At 38.1% G+C, this 17,857-nt stretch overlaps 1 protein-coding gene and 3 long non-coding RNA genes across 4 annotated transcripts; 3 read left to right on the forward strand and 1 right to left on the reverse strand.

Annotated features, from left to right (window-relative positions):
- The first annotated feature begins 1,310 nt into the window (after positions 1-1,310).
- On the forward strand, positions 1,311-3,437 carry LOC134216907 (uncharacterized). Its single transcript, XR_009980869.1, has 4 exons — positions 1,311-1,509; positions 1,574-1,785; positions 1,845-2,430; positions 2,497-3,437. It is a non-coding gene; the product is annotated as an uncharacterized LOC134216907 (long non-coding RNA).
- Positions 3,438-8,361: 4,924 nt separating this feature from the next.
- LOC134216908 (uncharacterized) lies at positions 8,362-9,438 on the forward strand. The gene is made up of 3 exons (XR_009980870.1): positions 8,362-8,435; positions 8,505-8,588; positions 8,853-9,438. It is a non-coding gene; the product is annotated as an uncharacterized LOC134216908 (long non-coding RNA).
- A 5,247-nt stretch (positions 9,439-14,685) lies between these two features.
- LOC134216910 (uncharacterized) lies at positions 14,686-15,621 on the reverse strand. The gene is made up of 3 exons (XR_009980872.1): positions 15,488-15,621; positions 15,322-15,429; positions 14,686-15,260 (listed from the first exon to the last, which is right to left on the reverse strand). It is a non-coding gene; the product is annotated as an uncharacterized LOC134216910 (long non-coding RNA).
- On the forward strand, positions 15,559-16,767 carry LOC134216909 (2-oxo-4-hydroxy-4-carboxy-5-ureidoimidazoline decarboxylase-like). Its single transcript, XM_062695679.1, has 3 exons — positions 15,559-16,094; positions 16,166-16,504; positions 16,570-16,767. Exons 1-3 carry the CDS (start codon positions 16,090-16,092, stop codon positions 16,751-16,753), a joined length of 528 nt encoding a protein of 175 aa, XP_062551663.1. The 5' UTR covers positions 15,559-16,089; the 3' UTR covers positions 16,754-16,767.
- Positions 16,768-17,857: the final 1,090 nt, after the last annotated feature.

The raw sequence follows: 17,857 nt of genomic DNA on the forward strand, positions 1-17,857 counted from the left end.
CTATCCTCGCCAGCAAAAGATGTTCCGGACAGCGACGACAGCGACAATCTTTATCTAGTAATATCTTTTGTTAACTAAAATATCTTTTGTTAAAAGTCATACTAACTGGCTATTCGCCTGGTTGACCCCGGCTTAGATTAGATGCGGACTATACCGCATTAGTATAACTTGGATTTATAGGGAGTAATGTATAAGTTGACTTTAATCAACACTAGTTTAACTTCATTTGGCTGGATTTTTTTTGCTGGATTCTGCATTCAACAAATGTGTTGTTTTGATTATTCAATAATGGAAATAATAATATGATAAATAATATTAGTTTTTATTTCTCGTTCACATAACTTTATAACACGTCTTATAACTAGATTACGGCTCAGGCTCATAAATACCGTTTGGGTTTCTGTTCTAAGCGAGCTTCTAAGCTCGCTCAAAATTACGTAGAATACGGAATTATCTGTCGCGTTGCGGTTGAATTTCATCATCGGTAGCATCATGATTAATCCTGCGGCGGCATCATTGCTTATTTTATTCGTAGTCCAGGTAGTTTCAAGGAACCATTTATCCGTGTGCGTCGATCCTGGTATTCGGAGGCGGCTTGATTGACCGACATCATCGATTCTCCGGCATTGCCTACAAAGCAATATTTCAAACTTATATTCTGAACGCAAAAGAAGCGTGGACAGGAGAAATATTTGTTCGGCACAACTTACCTTTCACGCAAGTAATGCGCGTTTACAATCATCGCCATGCATTTTTAAATTTAAAATAAGTTTTACATTTAAATTTAGTGAGCACTTATTTTACATGCTGGAAACGAACTGTCAAATCTGAATATACTAGAGAAAATACCTTCGCGCAAATCTTAACTAGTTTTATTTGTATGCTATGATAGTATAAAATTTAAACTAAGCAATGGATAAATCAAAAGATATTTTAGTTACTAGATAAAGATTGTCGCTACTGTTCCCTTTGTTCTTCTGTCCGAAACATGTGTGGTACATACCTGTCAAATCGTATGGATTTTCCTTCTTTGACATTTAGCTCCCCTATCCTCGCCAGCAAAAGATGTTCCGGACAGCGACGACAGCGACAATCTTTATCTAGTAACTAAAATATCTTTTGATAAATCTCATTATTACTAAAATAGTATAGATTTTATCCTATAGATGGTTTCTTTAATTTCTTAGTGTACTTTTTTCCTCTTCACTCTTAGATGAGATTACCTAAAATTAGGTTTTTATTTTACCTAAAATTAGGTAATGGATGTTTACTTTAAATGTCGATAAAAATTAACGATAATAATCGTTAATTTTTACCGACTTTTGGGTATTCGACAATTTTAGATGATGACGTTAGTTTTTACCTAAAATTGAATAATTCTCGACTTTGTCAAAAAAGAGTTTGTTTCTGCAGTCTTTCTGTTGTGCAGCTCCAATGAACCTCCTCAAATTGCCACTTCCTGGTCCTGCTGCTGCATTCATCGGAATAATTTACGATTGCAAATTGACGGTAAGTGGTCGAGTGTTAAGGATCAATTTCCGAGGCCAATACAGAAGCTTTCGTTTATTTGTAGGAATCCGGAGAATGGTTTTCTGGCATCATATTCCTATTGGAACATTACGGCAGCAGATAAACATTTCCACATATTTACTATGAGGGGTTTCAACAAATTGGCCTTTCAAGCACGCGAATATCTTGCTGTGAACACAAATTCACTAAATGGAAATGGAAAGTCTTGAAATTTTTCCACCCGGAAAACTTTTTGACCGGATCACCTCCAATAAGGTCTGCTTGAGAAGCGATTTTCATTATTTTTTATATCTATTCAGATTATATTTCTACAGATAACTCTGATTCAACATTTGGATGACACAACAGTTAGTTCGCAGCCACATTCCTTCATCCTCGGCTGCGCAGCATGCTCGCCAAGTTTGTTTGCATATTGTCTATCCACATGGCTCGCTGCGTCTCTCGTTATCTTGCACCACCCAGATCTATCTGATGCGAATACCTATATGCAGGATTGGTTCGTACATGATTCTTTCAGCATGCGAACTCGTCGTTCATCTTTCATTGGCACACTGTTCCCGAATACTACACTACAAAAAAATCAATAATTTTCTACATGTGGAACGACACATAAAATAACTAGAAAACCTTCTGTATACATTCTATGAGCACTTTATGAATTACAAAACAGTACAGATACATTGAATAATCATAACTTATCCCGAACACTTGCGTCCTTCTTAAAAAATATATGTGAAGACTAATGGTTAAAAACCATAACATCTCACACATAAATTTGAAAATGTTCAAACATGCGATTGATATTGATACGATCCATGAGAAGTGTCAGCAGAAAAAGAAAAAATGGAGACGAAACGCGTGCTGAATCATTCGGAGCATCGAGCAATTGGATTTGTGAAGGTTTGTCTGTTAATTTATATTTGTTTTTATATTTCAGTTGAATGGTTCTTTTCTTTATGAATTTAGATGCGGCGTAAAAGCTAAATGGACCAAGAAATCTCCTCGGGATGATCGGTTCGTAATACTGGGGCTTTTAGGAATCACGACGCAAAGAAAATGGAGGGCACCGAACAGTTAGCTCAAATAGTACATCTGTTTGGATGCCGATGTCTACCTTCCCGAACCGTAGGTTGAGCAGGTTTAGTCCGAGGACAATTCCGCAAAAATTGAGGCGAAACCTCGGGCGAAACACCGTATAGAAAGTGACTATCAAGTTGAATCCGCTAGTTTTTCTCCATTTCGTCTTCGAGGCCTTTTTCAAAACGTAAACAAGTGACATTCTCTTTGATTTTGGCAAGGGCAGCGCTATAATGAACAACACGTCAATAATCAGCCCCGAGACGGATGCCACTCAACCACAAAGAGAGCTTAATGATTTTCCCCACAATCCGAGATTTGTCAACTTTATGTGCATACAACTGGACGTTATTCATATAGTGATACTTCCGTTTTTCCTCGTCCGGATCGTTACTGCAATCAGCAGGAAGAAAAGGATCTTCATCTCGCGAGCATTCAACGCGTAGTGATCTGTCTGGGTGTACATATATGTCCATAAATCATGGGCGCTCGCTCCGCCACGATGTATAACATGCACATCAGAATATTGACCCACTAGTAGGGCTTCACCAGCAGGACCAAATCCATCATGAATGAAAATACAATGTGAACAACTAGACAGAGTCGCAGGAAGCGGTACAGATCATCGCTGAAAATTGACCAGTGTGCGGTTACTATTAGCTGTGGTCGACGTAAGTTTTCGCATTTTTGTGTACTTTGTATACTCTCGCACTCTTTCTGTGGAACAGCAGTTAAAGTTGCATACTGTTATCAGTGCTGATAGACCACAACCACAAATGTTCAATACTGCATATGTCCTCATCAGTTTTGTAATACGATGTAATAAATTAAGGTAGAATAAAAAGTTTGTTTGTGTTTTCTTTAAAATCTTTTTTCTATGATTTGAAAACATCTCATAAACTGAATCATTTGTATGTAAAATATTTCATAATATCTATTAAACAATTCCATTTGAATTTATCAGCTAGTATAATTAATCACATCAGAAATCATGAATAAATTATATGTGTCATCACTTATACATTTTTCATAAGGCCCACACATAAAGTGCATTAGAATTAAGCTATTGCAAAAATCTATATCGCTCACACATAAACTATATATAGATTTTTTGCTCAGTGTAGGATCTGTAGGTCTTCCTTGGGAATATTTGTAGAGGACCACAGAGAGTTTTGCTATTTATATGGTTGTGAACCTCCTTTGTCCATGGTCGTATAGAGCGCGTATAATTTCCGAAGTACGGAAATCTTCCTAACAGCCAAAAAAGTAGTGCAACAAATACATCTTTCCTGAGACTATGTACCGAAAGATAGCTCCCCAAAGATGTACATCTGCACATTCATTCATATTTCATCCCTAGCTCCCATACTCATCCAATTTACAAATAAAATAAATGATTGGAAGCTGGGAGCTGCGGACTCGATCGAATCCAATTTTCAAGATATTTTGCTTGAAACTCGAAAATTTCCTCTCGGTGTTCAATGTACACGTTACGATTTTTTCACATCGAATTATCATTGTGTTTTTCTTTATAAAATTCATTAAAAAGATTTCGTAAATTTACTGCCTTGTATGAATTAACGTGTCGAATGATAAATTATTTTATACACTCCACTTACATTGAATCCGTCGATATATTTAAAATGACGCCAGAAAATTGAAACACAGAGAACAGACGTTCATCTTCATTCGCGTGCTTGTGTAAAAGTTTGTACTGGTCATTTTAAAGTATGTCGTTATGCCCCCGTTGCGCGGTGCTAGTGTGCTGATAAATATGGTTAAAATTTGCCGTGTTTTACTTTTTAGCGCTAGTGTTCATTCCGAATTGCTCCCAGGCTCGCTCCTAGGTGGCAGCACTGCATTGTTTATGAAGTGTATGCCAACGCCATCACTTAGTGGAATTGAGTTTTTATGTCGGGCAGCCTGCGTTGGCGGCGCTGAGGTGCGATTTAAATCTTTACACACGTTTTTAACGAAATTTTGTTCGAGCATCCATATCTGTTCTCTGTGATTGAAATTTGTTCAAAATGAGCTATATTTAGTATGAGTCGATTGCATCTCTCTTATCCTACACGGCTAGAAAAAAGTACCTAATATTAGGTACTTTTCATTCAAATTGGGGGTTTAGTGTGGAAACCTCGGTGGGAAACCAAAATTAAGAATTTAAGCACAGAGAACAGACGTTCATCTTCATTCGCGTGCTTGTGTAAAAGTTTGTACTGGTCATTTTAAAGTATGTCGTTATGCCCCCGTTGCGCGGTGCTAGTGTGCTGATAAATATGGTTAAAATTTGCCGTGTTTTACTTTTTAGCGCTAGTGTTCATTCCGAATTGCTCCTAGGCTCGCTCCTAGGTGGCAGCACTACATTGTTTATGAAGTGTATGCCAACGCCATCACTTAGTGGAATTGAGTTTTTATGTCGGGCAGCCTGCGTTGGCGGCGCTAAGGTGCAATTAAAATCTTTACACACGTTTTTAACGAAATTTTGTTCGAGCATCCATGTCTGTTTTCTGTGATTTTAGTAAAATATACTTAATTTTAAAAAGAAACTAAACAAAAGTTAGGAAAATTTCACTCACTTCTGGGAGAAGCCACAGAGAACAGACGTTCATCTTCATTCGCGTAGTTGTGTAAAAGTTTGTACTGGTCATTTTGAAGTATGTGATTATGCCTCCGTTGCGCGGTGCTAGCACAGACAAACAGACGTAACAGCTTGAGCATTTTTCTGAAAAATCCATCGCTCAACTTATCTATACCATTATCTTGCGAGCATGTTACACGAAACGATGTTTCGTATGACATCGTCACCAGAAGGCGCTGGAGTGAAATGTCAAAACCGAAGGATTACGACACTAGCGCCTCTAGTTGTGAATTGCGTAATCAATCAAACTCAAATTGATCGTTGAAATCATGGTCGATGGTATTTTATCTTGTGTTACGTCTGTTTGTCTGTGGTGCTAGTGTGCTGATAAAAGATATTTTAGTTACTAGATAAAGATTGTCGCTTCGGTTCCCTTTGTTCTGCTGTCCGAAACATGTGTGGTATCAAACTGTCAAATTGTATGTATTTTTCCTTCATTGACATTTAGATCCCCTATCATCGCCAGCAAAAGATGTTCCGGACAGCGACGACAGCGACAATCTTTATCTAGTAACTAAAATATCTTTTGTGCTGATGAATAAGGTTCAAATTTGCCGTGTTTTACTTTTTAGCGCTAGTGTTCATTCCGAATTGCTCCTAGGCTCGCTCCCAGGTGGCAGCACTACATTGTTTATCGGGCAGCCTGCGTTGGCGGCGCTGAGGTGCGATTTAAATCTTTACACACGTTTTTAACGAAATTTTGTTCGAGTATTCATCCCAAGTAACAATTTCCATGCTTCTTGGATTTATCTAATTCTTATTGCGGACTTATGACAGCAATCACGAAGCTGACTGCTCAGTTTTATTGGCGCTCTTATTGCTATCAATAAACCTCCCATAAATCTGCTGAAAAATGCTTCAAACGTCAAATGCCTATTGACCATATGAACAGATCTATGGTAGTGATGAAGAGCGTAATAAATCCAATTTTCAACGCTCGAATAAAGCTACAATTTTTGGTAATAGACGTCATAATGTGGTCAAATGAATTTTTGTATTGCGAAGAGTTTATGACGGTGTTTTATAAAAGCAAAACTTTTCTGATCAAATGATGGCCATATTGAAAACGGAAAAGCATTTCACAGTCAGTGAAATATATCACTGAAATGCACGATTTAACGAAATTTTCACCGCTTATCATACATTTTCCGATAAAAAATTTTATTGTTTTATAGTTTGGGCAAAAATACTAATCGATTTGGTGGACAATGTCCACTGGACATCCTAGATGTTGTGGTAATCAATATTTTTGATTTATTTCCCTGAACTACGTTATTTATATGACCGGCGCGTGGTGTTCAACCTTATTTTTCTCACAACATTTGACCATAAAATCGGAAGCGCACTTCTTTTCAATGGTACTGAATCGAAAAAACAACCTGAAATAAAATATTATTTTGTTGTCATCATCATAATTTTCATCAACAATCCATTTTGTTATTATTTTTCTGCAAAGATTTGTTTCTCTTTTTTTAATGCAACATTTTGACAGCTGCCACAGCCAAATTCCCTTTTTTGCGGGTGGTTTAAAAGGGTTTCTAAATGCTCTTATAATAGGTTTATAGTGGTTATCTGGAGAGGGCCACTTGGCAATATCTTACTCTTATAGTGCCCGCATAATTCTGGACTGTTACATGACTGTCTCCTATATAATTCAAAACCATTCCAAACAGTACTTGTACAACAGTACGAATAATCTATCGCAACAATACGTCTATCTCCCTCCGGGCCCAAGGGAAACCAGACAAGGAAAACATTAGAGACGTACTGGGTAACCTTGACCTGGCCTACATGATTCTCATATACAAGTTTTTGAAACGTATCAATGTCTTCGTCTAATCCCCTTGTCAGCTATTTGAAAACGTCAACCTTGCAAACCCCCCCCCCCCCTCCGCTCGGAAAAATACGTTTTATTGTATCTTTTCAGTTCGTCCAATGTCCATGCTACGTTAATCATGAGCGAAAACTCCACAATAGCACGCCCTAGGCCCTATCCTTTCCTATTTTTTTTTCTATCATGTACTCCTTAACCTCGACCAAGCCGCGAGTTTTTCGGCTCCCCAACAACTAACCACTAGAATTAAAATGAAGTTTATGAAATTGTAAAAATATTTCAAAAGAAAAGCGGCTCCGTTATGCCTACTGGCGCTTGAGCCTTCAAATAAACGCAATTAAAAAAAAACAATACGTCTACACTACCCCAGATTGTTTCAACAGTATGATAAATGGTATTTCACCAATTTACAATATGTGGAAAGGGCGGTTAAGTTATGTTACTATAAAAAATCGGTCATTTTCTCGAACAAAATTTTCCTCATATTATACAACATAATGTTGAGATATCATCCGCTTTACGAGATTCGAACAATAAGTCTTATTTCATAGTTATAATCGGAGCATATCAGGAGAATTTGTACAACGGTACCCCTTGCGTTATATTATTGCTTCAGAATTTATTTTCAATTTCTTTCATTTTAATAATCATTTATATCAACCGAGATATCAACTTACAGAATATTTATTTTATCAAACTTATAAGATATTAAAAAATTAGATTGAAATCACGACAAATGGATGGTAAAGCGTACATTGGTACTTCGCGCACCTGAAGGAATAAAATGGGTCTATTTCGCGGCCCTCTATCTCTCTACCCGCATAATTGAAAACGATCTGTCGTATTCTTGTTATCATTCATATGAAATAAGCGATACTGTTATTATTCACCTCATAGTCGTTTTAAAATGTGACTATACAATATTCGTTAATCAAAATTATACACAATTTTTTAATCACGGTACCAGTTGCAATAATTTCAAAATTTATTATGTCTTTACAATTTCTTATCTTTCATTCTTGCATGAAAAATGATAGAAAACTGTAAATGGTTTATAACTGATACCCTAATAACTTCCCATATAGCTTTGATATAATTACGTATCATCTAAAACTATTTGTTTTCCGTGGCAATTCCACACTCACATTAAGAATCATATCCTTCAATGATAAAAATACGGTAAGCATTAATGTTCTGCGAATAGTATGTGTTTTTCTTTTATAGAACGCAGACAATTTATTTCCGTGTGGCTGTCTTGTTTTTATTCAGTGAGTTGAGTGCTGGTTCGGTCGAACCAGACTGTTTTTTACGTTTTTCGAAGTTAACAAGCATTATTGGACAAATAACACAACGGTAAGTTTTAGAAATAAGTAATTTAAAATATATGCTACTAAAATTATGTCCTTATATATCTTCTCTCAGTTCTCGTGGAAGTGGATTTCCGAAGAACAAAATTTCATGACGGTATTACGATTTCCAAAATTTGTGTTTGATGTCTGCTCATAAGTAAGTATATTTATAAGTACACTATCCAGTATTTTGCGCTCGATAATGGCGGCCGAGTGAGTGCCTTTTTGACATTCAAGAGGTAGAAAATATTTACACTTTTTAATCAATGTAGGCCATGTTTCAATGAAAAACATTGGCACTCATCCGGTATCTATAAACAAACAAATGCCAAACATTCTCCATTATGCAGCATTATGTTATTCAAGAATTTTGGTAGATAATACATACATTTTTTTGTAATAATTTTATTTTATTTTTTAGGAATGTCCACAAGATATCAACTTTGATGAATATGATCATTGTTGTAAGCAAAAAGGGAGTCTAGGTGAAGCTATATAATCAGATAGAGATAGGCTGAGTTCACTACCTTGGATTAACTAAAACCAACTCCCTTTGCACTAGTCTTTCCTTTAGTCCGCAATCAAGCAATACTTCAAGAAGTGATTGTTGAGCAGTTTGCCCACCGCTTTTCGTGCAGAAAATATACATCGACGTGTTTTGTACTCACTCTCCATGCACAACCTAATCACAGCCGATGCCACGTGTGCTCTTCCTCTTCCTATGTCCTTTTCCAGGGCGGCGGAAGTGTCTGCTGCGGATGGACAGTTAACAGCTTCGGCTGACGAAAGACACCTCACTAGCAACATGCCGCCACCTCTAGCAGACTTCTCATACTGTGTGAGACACACTGAACCTTAGTGTGGTGACAATGCCAATGAATATGCATACAATATGGAAGACAAGTTTGGCGGTACAGGTGGTGACGAAATATTTTTGTGCATTTGTGGTGCATGGGGAATACAAAAGGCGTCGATTTACACGTTGAGCACGCAAAACAGTGATAGCAATGCAATGGAACTGGCTAGTTGGTTTTACAGGATTTTAGTGAGACATACTATTAGGGTATCGCCTCATAAAGATTTCCGTTCTTTAAAAAATCATTGATCATATCATCTTAGAATCTATGATTTCTTATGGCTTTCACATTCATAGGAAATAAAATGAAAAAAATACTAAAAATCTTGAGAAAATCAACAAAGGCTTGAAAGAGAAAATTTATGACATTTGTTTGTTTGTAAGTAGAAACCAGATGAGTGCCAATGTTTTTTCATCGAATCATGGCCTACATTGATTGAAAAATGTAAATATTTTCTACCTCTTGAATGTCAAAAAGGCACTCACTCGGCCGCCATTATCGAGCGCAAAATACTGGATACTATTTAAAATACAATTGAATACCACAATTCAAGACAAAATTTTCAAAACGACTTATCTGCTTTTGTAAACAAAGATTCAAACGACGATTTGACGAATCTGATAGCTCTCCCACGCAAACTAACACCATCAATAGGTAGGTGAAGGTTTCCGCTACCTGTTGATGGTGTTGGTTTGCGTGGGAGAGCTACCAGACTCGTCAAATCGTCGTTTTAATCTTTGTTTACAAAAGCAGATAAGTCGTTTTGAAAATTTTGTCTTGAATTCATCAATGTGACCATTAACACATAAGTTAAAATCCTATCAAAAAAGTCCTCGGCATATTTATAATGAGATGTTTTCGCATTTTTTTGCAGCTCCCTTCACGGATGCGGAGGGCATCCACGAACTTGGCTTACTGCACACCCCACACGTCGGCCTCTATTGATACAATTTAATTGATTTTTTATTTATATAAAATAAATAGTAATGAAATTTATATATATGGTGTTTTTTTCTTACAACAGTGACAAAAAATTACCAAATTGTCGTCTAATCAGTGAAAGATAAGACGTACGGTGCATAAATTTTGTATTCGTATCATAATATCGTTCAAATATTACAAACCATATTGTTTTCTTCTGAAACAAGGATTGTACATGAACCACATCGTATACCATGTAGCGAAAATAATGTACTGAAAAATGGGCTTTTTTAAATAGTAATTATACTTAACCGCCTATTACCCCTATGGTCGTTTTTCCAATAACAGCATACCGTAACGCGATGACCATTTATGATGATGTCAGTTTATCTTACGTAAGTACAACAATCAAAACAGTAGGGATAATGTTATTTATAATCATGAATGATCTGAGAAATGTTACGTTTATGGTTCATGATTATGCGGGTATCTCGTGGCCCTCAGCCTCTTACCCAGCAACTGGCCGTGGTACGAGTCACTATAGGCACAGAGAACAGACGTTCATCTTCATTCGCGTGCTTGTGTAAAGTTTTTACTGGTCATTTTGAAGTATGTCGTTATGCCCCCGTTGCGCGGTGCTAGTGTGCTGATAAATATGGTTAAAATTTGCCGTGTTTTACTTTTTAGCGCTAGTGTTTATTTCGAATTGCTCCTAGGCTCGCTCCTAGGTGGCAGCACTACATTGTTTATGTAGTGTATGCCAACGCCATCACTTAGTGAGATTGAGTTTTTATGTCGGGCATCCTGCGTTGGCGGCTCTGAGGTGCGATTTAAATCTTTACACACGTTTTTACCGAAAATTTGTTCGAGCATCCATGTCTGTTCTCTGTGCTACAGGGAAGATCGGGTAACCAACTCCGGTGGGAACTAGGGTCGTACGCTGACAGGGAAGGGAGGGAGGTTTGATCCTTTCCTGGGGTCCAAGTCTAATCGAGCGTCTGTTCTCCATGTTAGAAGCGGCTCACAACAGCGTCTGTTTTCTATTTTAGGGGAGGCTGATCATCGTCCGAGTGCCGGCGAGGATCTTCAAGCAAAATTGTGCACCATAGTCCACCGCAAATTTAGGTCTTCCGGAAATTCAGGGGGTTGGTGACAAGCCCTGCTAGTCAGCCTTAAAATAAAACAAGCAACGAATAATCAGCAAGAGAATAACAAATGCAAATCAGTTAAACTTACCATTATTCATTCCATTTGGATGGAATTTTAATTGCACATTGGTACTTCGCGCACCTGAAGGAATAATATAGACCCAATCTCGTGGCCCTCAGCATCTCACCCAGCAACTCCCATCGTCCTATCCCTTGTCCTATCCCTACATTCCCGTGGTGCTGGCCAGGGTACGAGCCACCTTAGAGAAGATCGGGTAACCAACTCCGGTGGGAACTAGGGTCGTACGCTGACAGGGAAGGGGGGGGGTTGATTCTTTCCTGGGGTCCAAATCTAATCGAACGTCTGTTCTCCATGTTAGAAGCGGCTCACAACAGCGTTCCCCATTGTAGGGAAGGCTGATAATCGTCCGAGTGCCAAGCAAAATTGTGCACCATAGTTCACCGGAAATTTTGGTCTTCCGGAAATTTAGGGGGCTGGTGACAAGCCCTGCAAGCCAGCCTTAAAATAAAACAAGCAACAAATAATCAGCAAGAGAATAACAAATGCAAATCAGTTAAACTTACCATTATTCTTTCCACTTGGATGAAATCTTAATTGCAGCACTTGAACTAATTTTTGTACTGCACTTGTGTTTTTTTTTACACGGTGCACGGAACGGAAAGTGTCAACATCTTTTGATAGACGGATTATATACAATTATTCATCAACGAACTTTAACCAGGAACTAATAACTAATAAGTTCCTGCTTTAACCATATGTATTGTTGTGCAAATGATGTAGTTTATACTCTGAATAATCATAATCCTGAAAAGCAATTATGGTATTAATGTAAATGAACAACAACGTAAATGTTAACGGTGTGTAATAAAATGAGTTTATAATCAGTACATTAGACGAAATGGTTTTTTTCTATGCGGGTGGTCATCAGAAGGTTGCCGTGTATTACTTGGTTTTATTGTTAGATCTTATAAATTGATCTTGAAAACCATTCTTAGAGCGGAATAAAACTTAAAACGTTACTTGGGATGTCTGTTCTCTGTGGAGAAGCTTTCCAGCTTCTGGGAGAAGCTTTCCAGCTTCTGGGAGAAGCTTTCCAGCTTCTGGGAGAAGCTTTCTAGCTTCTGGGAGAAGCTTTCCAGCTTTGACGTTGGCCTTGGCCATGGCCCAACCAGCGAAGGCCCAACTAAAAAGTGACCCATAAGTATTAAAATTCCAACCAGCGAATCCCGACTGTAATCAGTGCAAACCTGGGTGGTGCGAATCTCGGTGCGAATAGAATCGATTTGGTTGTCAAACTGAAGCCAAAATTTTCAATTGTGCCTGAGCCAAACATTGATGATTGTGGTTATGTTCGTTCTAGATCTTGTATTGAGAAGTATTGTTATTATTTGGGGAAAAATAAAATAAACTAAGTTTGAGTTTTGTATTCTTTGTAACAAATATTTTCACATTAATGGAACCTGAATATAAACATAATTGTATCAGTAGATAGTAGGTGCACAGAGAACAGACGTTGAAGCTGCACTCGCCATGTTGTGATAACTTTTCACTGTTCATTTTGAAATAACTTTGGAATGTCGCCGTTATCCCGTGCATATTCAGCGCTAGCGTCATGAAAAAATGCCACTGTGCGCTAGTGTCGTTATGTATGCAAGAAATAGAGGTAATAAACTATAGAGGAAGATTGTCGCTGTCGTCACTGGCGAAACATCTTTTGCTGGCGAAGATAGGGCACTAAACGTCAACGAAGGAAAAATCAGTACGTTTTGACAAAGGGAACCGCAGCGACAATCGTCCTCTATAGTTTATTACCTCTATTATGCTAGAGCATACCAGCGCCATCGTGTTGTCAAAATGAGATTATGAGTTGCAATGTCGACGTCGATGGCGTTGAGGTTCGGTGTATTTGTTTACACATGTTTTGCAAGAAATTTTGTTCGAGCCTCCATGTCTGTTCTCTGTGGTAGGTGGCATAATCTTTCCACAGAGAACAGACGTTCATCTTCATTCGCGAGCTTGTGTAAAAGTTTGTACTGGTCATTTTGAAGTATGTCGTTATGCCCCCGTTGCGCGGTGCTAGTGTGCCGATAAATATGGTTAAAATTTGCCGTGTTTTACTTTTTAGCGCTAGTGTTCATTCCGAATTGCTCCTAGGCTCGCTCCTAGGTGGCAGCACTACATTGTTTATGTTGTATATGCTAACGCCATCACTTAGTGAGATTGAATTTTTATGTCGGGCAGCCTGCGTTGGCGGCGCTGAGGTACGATTTAAATCTTTACACACGTTTCTAACAAAATTTTGTTCGAGCATCTATGTCTGTTCTCTGTGATCTTCCTACCTCAAGTTTCAAGCTTTTTAGGTGCTTCCTCTTAAAGATAGATATTCGTTGTACTAGGTTTTGTATGTGTGGTAATTTGTTAGGAAATATTTATGCATGTATTCAGAGCCGAGTTCGCGAGACATTACAACTTTGGCGCTGACTTATATGTAGTAGATGCACTTAACGAATAGTTCAGAACTCCTACCTGGAAGTGCTTGCTGAACATTTATTAGAATTTAACGGGTTTGGTTTTCTTTTAACGCACATGAAGAACGAAGCTAGTTTTGGGATTAAAAAGTACTTCCCTTCTACCAACATAGCTTGTCGTTATATATTTTTGTCCAACTGTTTTCCGCAAACTTAAATCAGAGCTTCGATTAAATGTCTGCGTTCCGCATGCCCATACAAGTTCGTTGAAAGGAAATCGTTAAAAATGTTATACCCGTCAAGCTCTTTCAGATTTTTTGGTTTCCCGAGTCATATAAGTCAAAAAGCTTCAAGTTCAACTTCTGTCCAACTTCTTTCTTAGCAACACATAAGCATTCCAACGTGATTCGTTGGATTGCCTACGATTTTCGATTCGAAATCATACCTAACAATAAATAGTGCATATGGTTTTTGTGTTCTTCTAAAAAGCATATTAAGCATTATGGGGCAGAATTGAAGAAAACAATAAATAAAATCCAGGAAGAAAGTATTTTTGACTTTTCAGAAACAAAATTATTGGTTCAAGGCTGAGGTGATGAATGCCCAATTTTTCATTAAATCGAAGCCTACTTGAATAATATAAGTCAATATTTTCTACCTCTTGAAATGCACTCACTTGGCCGCCATTACCAAGCGCAAAATACTGGATAATTATGTAGCATAGAAAATGGATACACTATGCTCAGGGAGTCGAGAATAACCCCACCCGAAAGCATCCTTAGCCGGCCCGAGAATCAAACTCTTCACCACCAAATTGGCGATCCTACGCTTTCACGCTCTTCTTCTTCTTCTTCTACTTGGCATTACATCCCCACACTGGGACAGAGCCGCCTCGCAGCTTAGTGTTCATTAAGCACTTCCACAGTTTTTAACTGCGAGGTTCCTTAGCCAGGTTACCATTTTTGCATTCGTATATCATGAGGCTAGCACGATGATACTTTTATGCCCAGGGAAGTCGAGATAATTTCCAATCCGAAAATTGTCTAGACCGGCACCGGGAATCGAACCCAGCCACCCTCAGCATGGTCTTGCTTTGTAGCCGCGCGGCTTACCGCACGGCTAAGGAGGGCCCCTACGCTTTCACGCACAAGGCTAATTGAAAACCCTGTTATAAAAACCTTGCTGTATATCATAAAAGGAAAATAAATTGCTTAACTTTTAAATTTTAATCAAAACTCAAACCTCTGAACAAATCAATTCATTGCATTGATTCCTATTACAAGTCAAAATGAATAATCTCTTTCACACCATACGTCCTCTACTGTTTCAACATTGATGACATATTGACCGACAAAGCACATTTTCGACCTTGATCTACACACAACCGACCGGTAAGCAGCATCCAGTGTGGCACTTATAAAAAGAGAAGTGAATCAACTTGTGAAGAAAACTGATACCACATACTAAAACATACAGACACAAAACGAGAATGCTCGCAATCGCACGTTTTCACTTATGCTTACTTCTTTTGGCCGATGCACTAATCCTCCAACGTCCTCCGATTAAGGAATATAAAAACAATCTACAAATTTAAAATTATTATTTCATTCAGAAGAGAAATGCATCATAAGTAATCATACTTGTCGTATAGAATTATGGAATTTCAGTAGTAGTAGTAGTAGTAGTAGTAGTATAGCGCAACAGTGAGCTGAATGTACATTGATAGGAAACTGAGCTTTAAACGCGCATGCATCTGATAATATTTGGAGCCTTTCATCGTTCTACCTGTTTAGGCATGTAATAAAACAAATGTAAGAATAAAAGAAAATCAGTTATTGTCTGAATCTTTATAATTGATTTACTCTCTCGGATTTACTGAACTAATGTTTTCCAATCTTCAAAATAATAAATGGATGAGTGGGTAAAAGTAGTCACCTAATTCTAAGCAGCGAAACTGGAGTCCAACTGGAACAGAGAGTTGAAAAGAACAAAATGAAGAAGTATCACCGGTAACTTGAGAGTACACTTGTTATGATCGCCGCCAGCGGGTATCAGTCAATCACAGTAAGACGTTTAGGAAGGAAGTGGGTGAACATCGTTCTGAAAGATAATAATCGTTGTGGTACTTGTGATAACAGATTTTTTAACTTTGCCTAGAAGAGATTGGCTCAATGATTACAGATCCAGTTGTGTAAATAACTACACACAAGTTATTCGTTGTTAATAATTGCAATTTCCCATTATGATGTGAGTTGTGTGAAATGAACAATTCTTTTTATAATTCAAGATAACTATTTTTGATACTATCTTCTAACTAGGCGTTCGAAACTGTCTCTAGAGCAATTAAACGAGCTTTCCCCGGCAGATTTTCACAAAATATTTGATAATGTTGTTGAATGTTGGCCCGAGGCGGCAATATTCTGTTCCGCAATGTTGCCTTTCAAGAGCTTCGATTCGATGATCTCAATTTTCGAAAACTATCTGCAGAGGTTGAGCACTGAAAATAAGCTGCGTATATTGCGGTTGCATCCAGATCTAGCTGGAAAACTATTGGACACCCATCAGTTGACAGAAGAGTCAAGCTTGGAGCAAGCAAGTGCCGGGCTGGATAAGTTGACACCTGGAGATAAGGCACGGATGACAACGCTGAATGAGGAGTAAGCCAGCTTTGATAATTTATTGTTTTCGCTCATATGATGTGTAAAAACGGTTTGCTTTTCAGGTATAAGATGAAGTTTGGCTTTCCGTTCGTGATCTGTGTTCGCGAAGCATCCAAATTCGAGGCGATTCTCACTGGTGTGACCGAACGAATCAACAACAATCCAGAAATAGAGCTTGACATCGGTATCGGTGAAGTAAAGAAAATTTGTAGATTAAGAATTTTAGAACTAATTAATAAACTATAGAATGAAGAGTTGAATTTGTGATTTGATTCAATGTGACCTGGATATTTATTTTTATTTTAATTAACATTTTTGTTGAATTTATGGGGTCGCAGTACTCGCGGTCGCGTTCCGAATGCATAAAAGAAAAGAACGATATGATCTCATCAATGCAGGGCCCCATCATCCAGACCGACAGCACCAGCTACGTGTCAGCGAACAAGTATAAAGCAAAGAAGATTAAATCTTATTGTTTGTAAGCAGACGGCAGAGGATGAAACCTTGATGAATAGATCATGAAGATGTTAAATACGCTTGTGCTTCATTCATTAACTGAGCGAGTATTTAAAAAAAGCGCCATAGTCGGGAAAGGACAATAAAGCCCCAAACACAATTCAGCGGAACGGCAACGGAACATTTGACAGAACATATATGGGCTAACTATCAATCCTGCCGTTCCGCTATATTGCGTAGGGGGCTTAAGGACAATCCTCACAGAATACAAATTTAAAAGTACAGTAGCCGTGCGATAACTGCAACATGTTTACTTTTCAGTTAACAAATGCCGTTCGATAACTGCAACGCATTCTAGTTGCCAAACGCTTGTCAATCGACGTCAGATGAGCACTAATGTGTAGCGCAAGGCAGCTGTTATCCAGAATTTTACGAACGTTAATGGCCGCCACAATCAAGATCAGTTTTTGGTGGGGTGGAAACAGTTTGATGTTTGGCTTGTGTCGTTGACACAAAAACGATTAGTTTCCATCATCATAAGATGATGATGATCCAAGGGGTGTCTCACATAGAATAAATGGAATTTATTTGCTGAAAATTAACCAAGCAACCAAAGCGACTTTATTTCGATGTAAATCGAAATTATTCAAAGGTCCCAAAGATGATTTTAGCAACCCATCGATTATACCATCTGTCAAATCGAAAAGTGACAGTGACCGTCGCTCGAATTTGTGGTACCGATGAAATGCATAGAACACCCGTGTTTTCTAGCATGGATTCTACCGGGCGCATCATCAGCATGGGTTGTAATTTTCTATTTGCGAATTCCTCAATGGCACCGTGTACCAACTGCAGTGGTGGAAATACTCGCTTCACGAGTAAGAAAAGAGTGTA

Source organism: Armigeres subalbatus, chromosome 2 (assembly GCF_024139115.2).
Source record: "Armigeres subalbatus isolate Guangzhou_Male chromosome 2, GZ_Asu_2, whole genome shotgun sequence".
Taxonomy (NCBI): Eukaryota; Metazoa; Arthropoda; class Insecta; order Diptera; family Culicidae; genus Armigeres; species Armigeres subalbatus.